The sequence below is a fragment of the Carassius gibelio genome, chromosome B20 (assembly GCF_023724105.1).
Source record: "Carassius gibelio isolate Cgi1373 ecotype wild population from Czech Republic chromosome B20, carGib1.2-hapl.c, whole genome shotgun sequence".
NCBI classification, from domain to species: Eukaryota; Metazoa; Chordata; class Actinopteri; order Cypriniformes; family Cyprinidae; genus Carassius; species Carassius gibelio.
Genome location: NC_068415.1, coordinates 5,454,290 through 5,468,342, shown reverse-complemented (window position 1 = coordinate 5,468,342; position 14,053 = coordinate 5,454,290). Strand labels below are relative to the sequence as shown.

General features: G+C 36.5%; 1 protein-coding gene across 26 annotated transcripts in view; it reads left to right on the top strand.

The window, feature by feature from the left end:
• Positions 1–14,053, top strand: part of LOC127983763 (afadin) — a 103,733-nt gene that overhangs the window by 30,153 nt on the left and 59,527 nt on the right. For all 26 annotated transcript variants that reach the window (XM_052586052.1, XM_052586047.1, XM_052586046.1 and 23 more), the window contains one exon: positions 12,896–13,091. In XM_052586052.1, coding sequence (XP_052442012.1) covers positions 12,896–13,091 — 196 coding nt within the window. The remainder of the gene's footprint in view (positions 1–12,895; positions 13,092–14,053) is intronic.

Sequence of the window (14,053 nt, the reverse complement as noted above, 5' to 3'; positions counted from 1 at the left end):
GGCCCACATTCCTTTCGGTACATCAGTGTCCTTTAAGTTTCTCATTACCTTGCACTCTTCATTTCTGTGGTTAAGAGTAACCCTTGACAAGCCACTCCCGAACTGTGGACTGCAAGTATTGGAAAAGGAATGTGTAAGAGTTAGATTTACAACTATTCCTCCCTCTCTTGCTCTCTTGCTCTCTGCATCTTGTTTCCCGCCCCTCTCTCTTTCTTTGCCTCTCTTTTGGGACTGACCGAAACCACTCTCTATCTCGTTGAGGATTCTGGGAGGAGTTGACTCACGCAGGGGGGCTTTGGCTCGAAAGCAACAAGTGTTCTGCATGAAAGAGGCTCATTGTCCCCGTCCGTGGAGAGAAACCATCAGCACTCAGCCCATCACACTGGAACGACTGTAAGCCTACCAGACAGGCTCCAAATCACCCCACTGATAACAGCTGCTGGGTCCCCGCTGTAATCGAGGGCCCCCACGCACCAACTAATGGTGGTCGCTGTCCTCATGGGCGTATGTATTGAATGTCCTCCGTTGACGCTGGGTTTTGTTGAACGTTTAAGCTGGGGATGTTTATTTTAACCGGTTAACCGACCGTTAAGAATTTTGACCGATTAATACAATCAGTTAAACGATTTAAAAAGTAATTTATTTATTTTCAGTAATTTATCAAAATATAGGCATATACATTTTTTTTTTTTTACGTTGCGTAGCCAATTAATAAGTCACATTTTATTTAATTCAGAAATAGCCCTAATGCCGACGCAAAATCTTTACAAACATTGTAAACATAGCTATGCTATTTTAGTTCCCCTCCACAACAAATCATTTAAATTAAAAGTAGCCTATTTAAAAAAGAACAAGAATAGAAAATAGTCTATAAGAAGTTATAGCAACATAAACGACAAGCCAAAACGAATTAATTTAGGCTAAAACGAAACTGAAACCAACATTGGGTCTCATTCGACACAAAATCAAATGTTTCCGTATTCGCGATTGTATTTGAATGCCAAATTATTGTTTATTATAGCCTAGGCCTACTTCACTTGCATTCCAACATCCACGTAAAACTAAACGTTTTGGATAACATCATGGTGGTATGGTGATAACACTTAACAGCACAGATTTTATTACATATTTAAACTGAGCAGTGTGTTGTTGTTTTTTTTCATATGTTTGACGGACTGTGTTTTATTTTGATAATGAACAGGCTGCATTGTCAAAGCAGCAAAGCTTAACTTTGTGCGCGCATGTGGCATTTTATCACTGGGAAACAAATGTTAGTATTTTTAACTGGTCACAGACACTTATCCTTTATAATTAATTAAATTCTAATTTAAACTTGTCGGTTAACGAGCATCAGTTGTCGGTTTGGAAAAATAATCGCAATGAACATCCCTAGTTTAAGCTGACAGAGCATGTTTTGTCATCAAAGTCAAGCAAGCTGATGTGTTTGATTCTTGCTCTGCAGAAAATGCAGTTGATGTTTCACTGAAAGGACTCGATAAGTGAAATGAATTTTAAATGGATGGGTGGAAAGAGAGCCTGGACTTGTCATTTTGGGGTTGAACTATTTTTGCTTTTAGAATGCTTGTGGACAAGATTTCAGGAGATGTTTGCATGGTCTGTCAAACTGACTGAGTTTTGGATGGGACTGTCTGATTAAAGTGTCACTAGAATTGCTAGTAGTGAAGCAATATTGAAAATATTTGGACAAAAAATAAATAGTGACATTTTAATTGTCGCTTCTCTGATTGGCATGTTTTGACTTAAGTCAACAAAACGTCTTCTAAACATATACTGTTCCAGTTACCTTAGTAAATCCATTCGATGCAGATAAACTTGCTAGTAAGCAAAAAAAAGAAGAAAAAAAGGAATACTCTAAAAGGAAGTATTTTGCTAAATATATGCACTGTATTACAAAATCTTTATATTTTTCTAAACCTTTTTTTCACACAATGTGTTTGACTCAATCTTTAAAAAAAAAAATTTTTCTTACAGCTACCATTTAAATATTATAACAAGAATTAAATTAGTGTTTAATTACATAATTACATTTTTAAAAATAAAAACTTCATTAACTTAGTTTCAGTCATTTACAGCTCAGTTTGTATTTGAGTGTTGATCTATTAAACACATTTGATTATTTCATTATTCATTATTTTTGGTTTCTGTTTTTCGTTTAATGAAAACTGTATTTTCCTTTTTAGTGTTTTAATAAACTAATTTCTGTCCATCACTTTTCGGGGTTGAACTTTGGTGTTTTTCATTGGAAACTGATGAATTTGTTCTTTTGCTTGAAACAAAATTTCAATAGAAATGTCAAGTTGATTTAGAAGTAGAGCAAATATGACGAGCTTTCTTTAGATGAAGGATAATGAAGACCAGTGTTTTTTTTCTCTTTGAAAAAATGTGCACTGACTCAACATGCACAGTGATTCGTCTTGATTTTTGCAGTCATGTCTACCCAAGACATTTCTGTGTCAGAATCTGTCTTTTTATAATACATGCTGTGCACATGCTCACATTTTTAACGGCCATACTGTTTTACTAATAATTGGTATAAATGATTTAATTTTAAGATTACATAATGCACAATTAACTAACTATCCGTACAGTCAGCAATATAATATTGTATGCTCCTCTGCTCTGGTGTGTGTTCATATTTCTGTGTTAATGTCTGTGGGTTTGTGTCCACATCCTGCTGAATGGAGTTAATGCTGTGCAAGCACTGTGTATTGAACATGAAGGCATGAGGCCATTATAGGATTCCTGTCACTGGGGGGAGGGATGCCCTCTTTCCAAAAATTGATATCTGGTAGTAATTGTCCACATTTTAAAGATGCATCTCTCATCGAGCATTTAAGACCTTACTACATTCACTCTACTGCAACAAAATAAAAAAAATATGCCATCTCTGGATTGTTCCTAAGCGTTTTTCCAGTTTGCCTTTGTTGTACCAGTGGAAGCAATCCTGCCTTCATCTCTGATATTACCAGGAGGAAACCATGGGGGAAGGGCGTGGTCAACCGTGCATTATTAACTCAGTTAGCTTTTTATTCTTGCACGTGTCCCCTAGCTTTTAAACCGAACCGCGAGGAACCCCCGGGCCGTGAGGACCAGACCACGAGGTATGCCTAATCCTGCTACACAAACAAGCTGCTAATCAGATTTAACAGGGCTGTGTTTGGCTCACAGCCACTCCCTTCTCAAACCGCTAAACCTGGATGAGGTGAAGGGGAAAAAATACTGCATCCCGATTGGCTGAACAGGCTTGCAGCTCTGAGCTGATTGGCCGAGCAGCATGAAGTGTTTTCACTCTAGTCATGTGGTTGTACTAAATCCTTTGTTATTAGAAAAAGCTAAACACTCCATCTTGTATTCTGATTGGGTTACGTGCATCTAGAAGATAAGATTTAGGAGTAAAAGTCCTAAACAGTGTGCGTGTGCAAGTCCGTGTTCTTTCAGAGATCAGAGTGACAGATGGAGACCCAGATGTGTAATGCTGTCGCAAGAAAGTGTGACATTGGTCCTTCTAGCAGCTGAGTTTTTAGCCTAGGGTACCACTGATGCAGAAAGCCACACAAAGCAGACATGCACATGCGTGCAGTGTTTAATACACAGAGGAACAGGTGGTCTCTGGTGTGCTGTCATGGGGCTGCTATCGAGTCAGGCTGATTTGATAGATTAAGAGATTTACTTTTTCGGAGATTATCCAAATTAATTGCTTAGTTTGGCTTGACGTTTTCATGTCCTGAGGAAACAAAACTAATTACCACTTAGGTGGACTGACCAGTACACAAAGCATGCTTTATCTTGCTCCGAATTAGATCTAGTCACATGTTTCTGCTGCTAGATATCAAGAGTGAGAATTCTTTAAGGAATTACATCAGGTCCTTTAGGGCTGTCAAAATGGCTCAATATATAATATTATCAATATTCTAATTATATTCCAATTTAAAATGCATAATTTCAGTTAGGAAAAAAAAAGCTTTTGCCTTCTCTCCTGATGCCACAAGAGGGTGCATCTAGCACAATATTATGTATGTTTCTTCAAAGCATAATTAAATAACACTACTATCTTAAAAAATTGCTTAATGTTGAAAATGATGTATAAACCATATATAATTTATAAAGTTGCATAAATAATAAGAAACAAAACAGCATCATGCATGTATGTATAGTTTAATGCAAAGAAATGGCATTCTGAACATGTTGCTCTCTCGGGCGAGACACGAGTGCAACGATGATAATGTCTCTCTACAAAATGGGATGAATATGCGTTCTGTGTAAACAGATTGGTTTCGGTTTTGATGTAAACGACACTTTCACCACATTGACTGTTCTCTTTTTCTGCAATATGTTGAATGAACGACGTAGCAGCACCGAATCTAGTGGGTTCAACTGGACAGGCTAACAAAAACATTACATCATCACATCTCACGCGTTACTGATGAGGGTGCCTTACGCACACCTAAAATTCAAATGCAGCGTTTTTGCATTTGAATGTGGATTTTTATTTTAAATTCAACGTATATTCTAAATCTTTTTTTTTTTTTGCCATTCCTAACTTTCTTCTTTTATTAAATGATGATAATAATAATAATAATAATAATAATAATATTAATGGTGGTTGATTATTATTATTATTATTATTATTATTATTTATAATAATAACAACAATCATTTGTTTTGTACATTGTTCTTATTAGTGATAATTTATGTTAAATTAAATATTCTATTGTTATTATAAATTAACACTATTTTCTGATTTGGATGATATTAGCAGAATACTGTCCAATACTACAGAAGTACTAAACATGAATACTTTCTATTTGTATTATAAATTCTTATTAAATGTTGTAATTTTTTTTTTTTTTAAGTGATTGTCATGTTCTGTTGTATTTGTTATTATAATTTCCTAAGCGTTTTTTTTTTTTTTTTGCGTGTAAATTTGTGTAAAATAAGTAAAGAAGCCACAAACTTGTCCAAACTTAAAGCATTTGTTTGGATGGATAAACACAAGAGTGAGACTCTAAGTCTGGAAGACTGGTCATGTGACTGGTGTGTAGAAGCGTGTAAGGAGGCACATTCCAGTGTCAGGATTAGTCTTCCCGCCTGAACGGCCCAATCAGCAGGAGTCTGCTCCGCTAGCCCGTTTATGAATTCTTTCCCCACTACTGCTGTGAATGAAATTAAGTGTAAAACTGCTGTTATTTTCTTAGAAACCTAAAAACCAGGTATATTCACCTATATATACTTAGATATATAAATGCGTACACACTCTGTATAAATAAATATATTCATTTAAAATGACACATTTTTCTCTACATGCTGAGAATGCATCCTTTCCTTCAATGTTAATTGTCAAAAGTTTTCTAGAGTTGCTCTTCCCGGGACGGTGATATATAAGAGGTGTTTTTTATCAGCAGCTCAGTGCTTTCTGTGAGCGTCCCGTCCGCTGCAGGGGGTTAACAGCATCCTCACCACGAGCTCCAGGCCAGATCTGCCAGCTGCCAGCAGGGCAAACCGTGAGGATGCTCAAATATGTTTCTATTCTGGGATGCAAGCAGGCTGTTTATAGCTGGACATGGTCTATTTCCATCAGAAATTCACCGTCCTCCCTGGACCGAGTGGAGAGTCTCGAGTAGCTCAGCGTTTTACATTAAGCTGCTTGGATGTGTAAAGAATTAATGGAGCTTGTAAAGTGTAAGGTTTAAAAAAACTGAAGAAAGGTTGATGCTTTTACTGCGTCTTTAATTGAAGCTCTAGACCATTGAACACTTGGTGATTTAAACAAGCAACTTGGCTGCTTTTAGCATCATGACTCATTTACACTGCATCTGAACTACGCTGCTTTTTTTCTTGAGTTGTCTTACTGAAATGTCATTTTGTTGTGTATAGGGCTATTAGTATTTATTAGTGTTTATGTCTTAATTAATATTCATATATGGTAGAAAGAGTCAGTTACTGATGGGCTATTATTGCCTGATAGCTAATATTATGGACAATATTATTAATCTATACACTGACTGTTCTGACCTTTTCAGTGTTTCAATCTTTTTTTTTTTTTCAATCTTGAAAAAATGCTTTAGGGACATGAAAATATTTTAATATGTTATAGAAAGACAGAAATTTATTTTTAAATTGGAATGATAAAATAAATCTAGGTTGAATTCTCAGGTGATTTAGCCTGATATGATATTGATGATTATATTATTAAAAAAATGATTTTGAAAAAAGATGTTCTCATTCCTTATGCACACCAGTGGATAACAGTCTTTCCTATAGTCAGTAGTACTTACTGTATAGTTATTATTATATGCGTGATTTTACATTATCATCATTAATTACGAGTCAATAATTATCTTTGAGTCTGGAATATGGAAAGTTCTTCGAGCTGTGTGTAAAGAGGAAGGTTCACTCAGAGTTTAGTGGTAATCAGGACAGTCCCACAGGCTCGGGGCTTTGGAGAATGATAAGCAGTGCTGGTTAAAACCTGAAAGTCACACAAGTCTGTCCACTCTCTGTGACCCGACTTCACATTCCAACTGCCCCAACCTCTATTGTCTCCCCTCTGTTGCCTCTTACACTCTCTCTGTTCATTTTTAATGGTTGTTCTGAAAGCAGCATCTTTCTGTTTCCTGCTCTCAGCTCTCTGTCACATTCAGAGAACCGAGCAGAGCTGATTCGGTCAGCAGATGTTTTCATCGCCTCGCCGGCAGATCGGTTTATCCTGGCCTCCTCATTTTGTGTTTTTTAGCCTTTGTATATTTGCCTTTTATGAACTTTGGTTTATTTTAATTTATTAAGAATTAAAAAAAAAAAAAAAATCATTTTTTTTTTTATTTATTTAGAAAATTTATTTTTTATGTATTTATTTTAAATATTTTTTAGTACAACTCTGTTTTTATTTAAACAAATTACATTTAGTTAAATATTATTATTATTATTATTATTATTATTATTATTATTATTTTTATCATCAGCAAGCGTCAGAGAACAGCGTCCATTAGGCTTTTTAGTCCAAAAGTGCGCATATTTGGAGAAATTCTGATGTCTTTATACGCTTACTTCATATTTCTTTACACAGAATCATAATTTCTATTCATTTTCCACTGATTTCCACGATCTGATGAGCATTGGCAGCTTCTAGCGCTGCCTGCCTGCATTTTCTCTTCCGCGACTGCTGTTGTGACTCAGATGAAGCTCATTGGCTGCTCATGTGTCAATAATATTATGCGCTCATATTCTGCCCTGTCTCTTTCGATGATGAGCTTCCATATCTCTTCCACATTCTGTTCCGCACATAAACCCAGAGAAACAATTCTACACGCGAAAAATAAAGCTAATTAACACACGATTATGATAGTATGTGGTTTTTATTGTATCGGACTGATTTGGATGTTTGTTCATTTTCTATGCCAGGTTACAGGGTGCACAGATATGAATTTTTGTTCCCTGCCGTACATTATTTTCAGTTTTGGAAATATACAATAAAATTTAGTTTTAGTATGAACATGAACTCTGTGTCTATATAAGTGCTTCCCTAACAGTTTGTTGGCTCTTTCATATTATTCTAAGAAGTTGTAGCTTTCCTGGAATATTTTTCTCTATAAATGTTAAATTTGATTAAATAAAAAAAATTTTTGGTTTGAGGTTGTCTTGTTTTAAAAAGCACAGTGGTGATTAACCTACTTTCAAACCTGTGATTATAGATCTGTCGCTCAGGGCTGTGGTCCTGTGGCGTTTCTCTTCCTATGATGTCACATGTTTTGCATTTCCACACGCTTACCTCATCCATGGCTCATTGTTTGTCTGACAACTCTGTCACAGACTCGTGAATAAACCCTCACCAAGATCTCTGGAGTAAACTGGTTACTACATCAGCAACACTGAATGAAGCATTGTGTGTGTGTGTGTGAATCACGTAACACTCAAGCAGAAACAGTGTTTGTAATAGTTTCAGAGATAGAAATGACTAATCGGGAGATGAATGTGGGTGGAGAAGATGTTACTGATAAATTAAACCGAGGAGTCTTTGTCAGTATCACACACTTCTCTCTTTGTTTGACTGGAATAAAATGTAATTGGTTAAACGACAGCCATTTTTGAATGGAGAAACTATTTTTATTTTGTATATTTTATGGGTTAACATAACATATTTTTATATATTTTATATATTGAAATATTTTGTCTACACTGTTTCATTGATTGATACAGAAGCAAATTCACTGTTCATCCTTGCTCCACTCTTCCTGTGACTTGTGTTGCAGAGAAAGATCGCCAACAGTAAAACTGACGTGTATTGAAATGTCTTCCCTTGAAATGTCATCTCTCAGTATTTGAGATGAGATGGGGTGTGAGATGACATTGGGCAGCTCTCTTGCCCTCAGAGACAGAATTACAGGAGTCTCTCTCTCTCTCTCTCTCTCTCTCTCTCTCTCTCTCTCTCTCTCTCAGGCTTTAGAGTTTTGTCTACAGAATGATTTGATGCTTGTATCATGTAATATAATTAGATTTCCAACTTCTGCTTTGGTCTGCCCTCATCTGATTTAGGACACCTAACATCATAGCAAAATCAGCTACACACATTTTTTACTCTAACTTCCTCTTTTAAAGTCAATAATTTTGAGCGCAGATATTTTTGGTTTTTAATTTCTGCATCGGAAAATAAAGAAAACGTTTGTCTAAATTGTGTTGGGAATTTGCCCTCTGTCTCGGCGAGCGAGGTGTCCTGCTGACGTGGGGTGAGCGTCGCCCCTCTGGACACACCTGCATTAATGCAGGTCAGAGACCTGTTGAACTCATTGATTCCCCTGGTATCAGCTCCGTCAGAGGTCAAAGAAGCTCACGCAGGAATGTGCTTCCACTGCTTTAACTGCATTTTTAAACCAACTTAATATCACCCGCTGACCTCTCTAGTACTTTACTTGATTTTAATTATATGAACAAGCAGTATTATATCCCAATTGGAAGTCTTTAAATCTGCTTATAATGTTAGTCAACGTTCCTTGCACCAAAATATCATAATTGAGTCTTAGAATTGAACAGTTTTTGCAACTGTACATTTTATAATTTTATATGTAAGTGACCAGTGTTGTTCATCACAGAAGGATTTGTTGCTAAATACTAAATAGTGAGGATATTTAAATGGGATAATTGAAGATTGTTCTGAATTTAGTGTTACATGACTGCTAAAGTAGCCATAAACCTGAAAATAATAATCTAATATAATGTGGATCCCTACTATTATTTCAAAAGAGCAAAAAAAAAAGTATTGTTTTTCCATGAAATGGCTCTGGTAGAGCAGAAGTATAGTTTACTATTCCAGCAGTCAGCCCGAGGCCTGCTCGTGTCTCACAAGTGACTGGTTCTTGTTTCTCTTTATGGAGATTGATTGGCAGGAGGCTGTTTGCACATCGGTGAGCCTGACTGTCAAGAACAGAGCTGGGCTATTAGTATGCTAATTGCGCTCGGGCAGAGATGAATGCTGACCTCGCTGTCTGAAGGGTCATTCTTGTATGTAGATGTTGCAGATGGATGCAAGCTGAAGTTGTTGACTCAGTCCTATCTTAACTGTCTGAACTATCGGTTTGCTACATGGAAATGTTTAGTCATACGCAGTGTGGCGAGCAGAATAGCCTGTTTGCATTCTCCACTATTGTTTTGTGTTGATGACAGCCTTTTTTCTTTATAGCCGGTTGGCAAAGGCAAGCATCACTATTGTTATTGCTTATACACAGGGATTTCAAAAAGACATTTCAGGGTGTATAACATAGTACAAGCATGCCGAAATAGTGTATTTATTCCCGGGGAATGCATAAACTCATAAACTATATCTCAAATGAAGAAGCTTTCATTATAGCATATCAAATGTAAATGTGACAGGTTAGTAACCACACAGCAATGCATATCACTCAAAAAAAATTCGCAAAAAAAGTGTTTTGTTGTCAGCAGACGCTGTTATTATCTTCCTCTTTCAGGGAAGATAAATGCTTCAGAATGCTTTGTGTGGTGTGAACTGGGAGGTGGCTGCAGTCCCATGTGTTTTTAGTTATTCTGGGTGTGATCGTCAGTTCGGGTCACCACAAGCTTGACCGAAATTCTACACTGACATGTTTTATGCTTTTCCTCCACTTCGAAATAAAGCTATGAGCTCATAAGATCGTCCTTGTCAACTGTCTGATGATTTGCATCAAGGCTGTAATAACCAGTCGTCGCCCCCTGCTGGTAGGATTTTACCATTCTTCAACAACAAAGGCATTTCCGAGCAATTTGAATATTTTTTGGCACGGTGACTGAAAGGATCTTTCAGTGCATAAAGCATGGCGTTTATCAAATGTTCAGTTTCCGTCACTAGAAAAGTGTAATGTGAGAATTCAGCTTGAACCAGTGTTATTGTATTACATAAAAAAATTATTAGTTAAAATAAGTTACCTGTGTTAAAATGAAACAAGCTTTCATTTTAATTTAATGTCATGCAATAATGCACTAAAAGCTAATAAAAACTATATAAAAGAAAATTTTAAAAAAATCTAAAATAAATGTAATTTTATTTAGTGAAACTTGGTGTAATATAGGTAAATGTTTCGGAAAAAAAAATGTATAGACTATAGCGAAAAATAAAGATTCCTACAACAAAAAACTGTATAACAAATAAAATGTAATGGAAAATAGAATAAAGCAAATTCAAAATACTGATGAAAGCTGTTATAGCATCTGAGTGCTACTACAGTAAAACTGACCTAAACCGCACCAAGGGACCCAGCCTCCCTGAATGGATCAGGTATCGTTAATGTTTTTGGAAAGGTTTCAGATTCCACCTCTTATATTTCTCCAGTTGCTCCGCACATGTTTTTCCATGTGTCGAGAGTGGGGACGGTTGACATATTTATGTTCCTCAGCGGACGAGCGTGATGATATCAGCCTGGATGGAAGGTTTGACTCGGCTGCGGAATTCCAGAAATTCAAATGGATAAGAGATGAAAGACTGCATCCTGCCCAATAACTGATTTACTGATCCACGGCACAGTCCAGGGCTTCAGACTGCGCGCTCGTCCCTCTGCACGCATGATGATAAAGCTGGGATGAGTTTTCTTCAGCAGGGTTTAGAGTTCCAAGGTCAAAGGTGGGACGGCGGGGTGCAAACAGTCAGCCGTAGTGATCATATGTCTCCTTTTCATCATCAAACCGTCTTACCGAGCTTCAAAGACATTCTTGTGTGAAGCCAAAGAGTGTGTCCTGTCTTCCTGTGCCTGTGTGCGCTAGATACTTGAACTAGATGAAGTCTAGTACAATCCAGCATGCTAAACTGATAGTTCTGGCTATACAATCTAATTTCTTTGGGATTTATTAAGAAATGTAGTGATTTATTGAACATTTATTTTGTTTAGATTTTTTCGTTTTACCTAGCAATTGCCCATAACTCACTATAATTCACTATAATGGGAGTTGATAATCTGTAACAAAAGGCCTAATAAAACCAAATATTCGAGCTGGCTGAAGTTGGTGCACATGCTAAAGCTGACAGGAAACGTTCCTTTGTGTTTTGAGGAAACACACGGTGACTCTCCTGACACTCATTGTTCTGGTTGCCATGGCATTTGTTTTCTTTTGATGTTTGAAGTCGCACCTCATGCGCACACACATTCACATTTCAGAAATTAGAAGCCAAAAATGATTTCCCTTATCTGTGTTTTGGGTATTTATTATGCCCAGAAATGAGCTTTGTTTCCTTTTGTTTCCCTCCAATACAATGCTCATTGGTGGCTTTTAGACATTAATAAGGCACTCGTTCTCTAAAGCAGCTATTGAAGCAACACCGATTGGGAAAACGGCTATAATAATGCAAAATCTTGAATTTACCTCTTTGTCCTTATTGAAGGTTCTTGGTTTTATTTTCACCAATTTTTTTATCAGTGCATATTGTTCTAAATATATACAGTAGATTGAACAATTGGAACATTTAAGGAAGGAAAGGTAAAGGAAATGAATTGGTCAAAAGGTGCGAAAACCCCAAATTCTGCCAAATATTCGGTTTCACTCAGAAGTGCATCATATTATAGGAACTAGATACATTGCTACTGCTGTTTTAGGTTGTTTATCTCTTTTTTTATTATTTTTTAGGTGCATTGGCTTGTATGGCTTTATTATAATGTAATTATAATTAATTACATTTTAAAATGTTCTGAAGAAAATTTGACTCCGTCTCATATTACTGACAAAATTGTCCGATCACTTAAGTAAAAACATATTTGTGCTGACAGTTTTAATACTTATGGTTAGGGGTTCAATATAATATTTCGTGCTGCTAAATATATTGAAAGCGGTCTGCGTTGTTTATCGGCACGCAAGCAGGCATGAGGTCATGTGTGTCCGGAAACAGCACTGTACAGTATAGAGTGAATGAGTGGTGTATCTCTGGTGTGCTATTACAGCTTTTCAAGAGGAGTATAAAACGCTTTTGATGCTCATTGCTGTGGTATAATCAGACAATATCAGTGAATGCTGATACGCCTGCTCCTCTGTTATACACTCACAAAGCTTTCTTCAAGCATGTCTTCGCTGTTGTCCTAAGGCTGCTGTCCTCTCGTCCCAGATACATCCGTCTCGGCCAGCTCAAATATCAGCCTCCGCTGCAGGTTACAAGTTTAATGTTGTCACACAAAGCTGCTCGTTTTTTCACACAACAGAGATGGTACAGATGTAGCCTCCTGCTAGATTTAATCGTAAACTGCAGATGGGGAAGAGATGAACTTTTGCGGCAGGCTTATGGTGAATCTGCATGATGTAGTTGCTCTTTAAAAGTGCATGTACTTGAAGGGGAATGTGAAATGAAATGGGAAAATAAAATGGACCAAAATAGTTTGCACTGACTGTTGTATTCTTTTTCTTCTTGCAGGACTTGGAGTTCCATGGCGTGATGCGTTTTTACTTCCAGGATCGAGTGGCGGGGAACTTTGCCACAAAGTGTATCCGAGTGTCCAGCACGGCGACCACGCAGGATGTGATCGAGACGCTGGCCGAAAAGTTCAGACCGGATATGAGGATGCTGTCTTCTCCCAAATATTCCCTGTATGAGGTCCACGTCAGCGGCGGTGAGTTATAGGAACACAAATATCATCAAAATGCCATTTTGTGACTTTTTACTGTTAATAAATTTAGAAGAATTTCGGAAGGTCGGTAAGATTTTTAAAATATATATTTTTGAAAGAAGTCTGATGTTCACCAAGGCTATCAAAAATACAGTAAAAACTGTAATATGGTGAAATGTATATATTTTTCATATTATTACATTTTAAAATGTAATTTACTCCTGTAATGAAAAGCTAAATTTTCAGCATCATTATTTCAGTCTTTAGTGCCACATGATCCTTCAGAAGTCTTTCTATTATCAGTGTTGAAAACATGTATAATGTTTTGTGGAGACCGTGAAGCATTTTTATACAAATCAGATTTTTTTAAAAACATTTTATGTCCTTACTGTTATTATTGTGCTCCCTTTAATTTAAAGCTCCATTGCTGTATAAAAGTATTAATTTTAGCAATGCAACTTAATGTCATTGTTGCATTAGGGAAAAGTCAAAATGCAGTTCATAATGAAACATTGCAGAGAGCGGCGTGCTTCCAGACTATGTTTCTGGTTCCTAAAGTTTTTGGTAATCTGGTTGCATTTGCTAGCACATTTAATATCTGCTCTTACTCTCATTCTAGAAAACATTCTGTCTTTAGCATATATAATATGTCAGGAAGCCCTCTTTGTTTGCTTGTTTGTAGTGAGAGTGCAGTGTATTGAAACTGAGGTTCAAGAAGATTTATTAATGTTTAGTCTGTTCAGTATACTATCAATTGTATATCTGATAAAATGCTGGAAATGTGACTTTCTACAAGTTTCTAGTGGACAAAAATATCTGTAGTTTGTAAAGTGACAGTGACATAAATAAAACAACACTGACATATTACATTTCTGTAAAAGTTTTTAAACCCTTTCTCTGAGTAAATGTCCTTTTGAATTAAATGCAGTAATTTGGAAAATTTGGATTTGGACTGATGCCTTTTA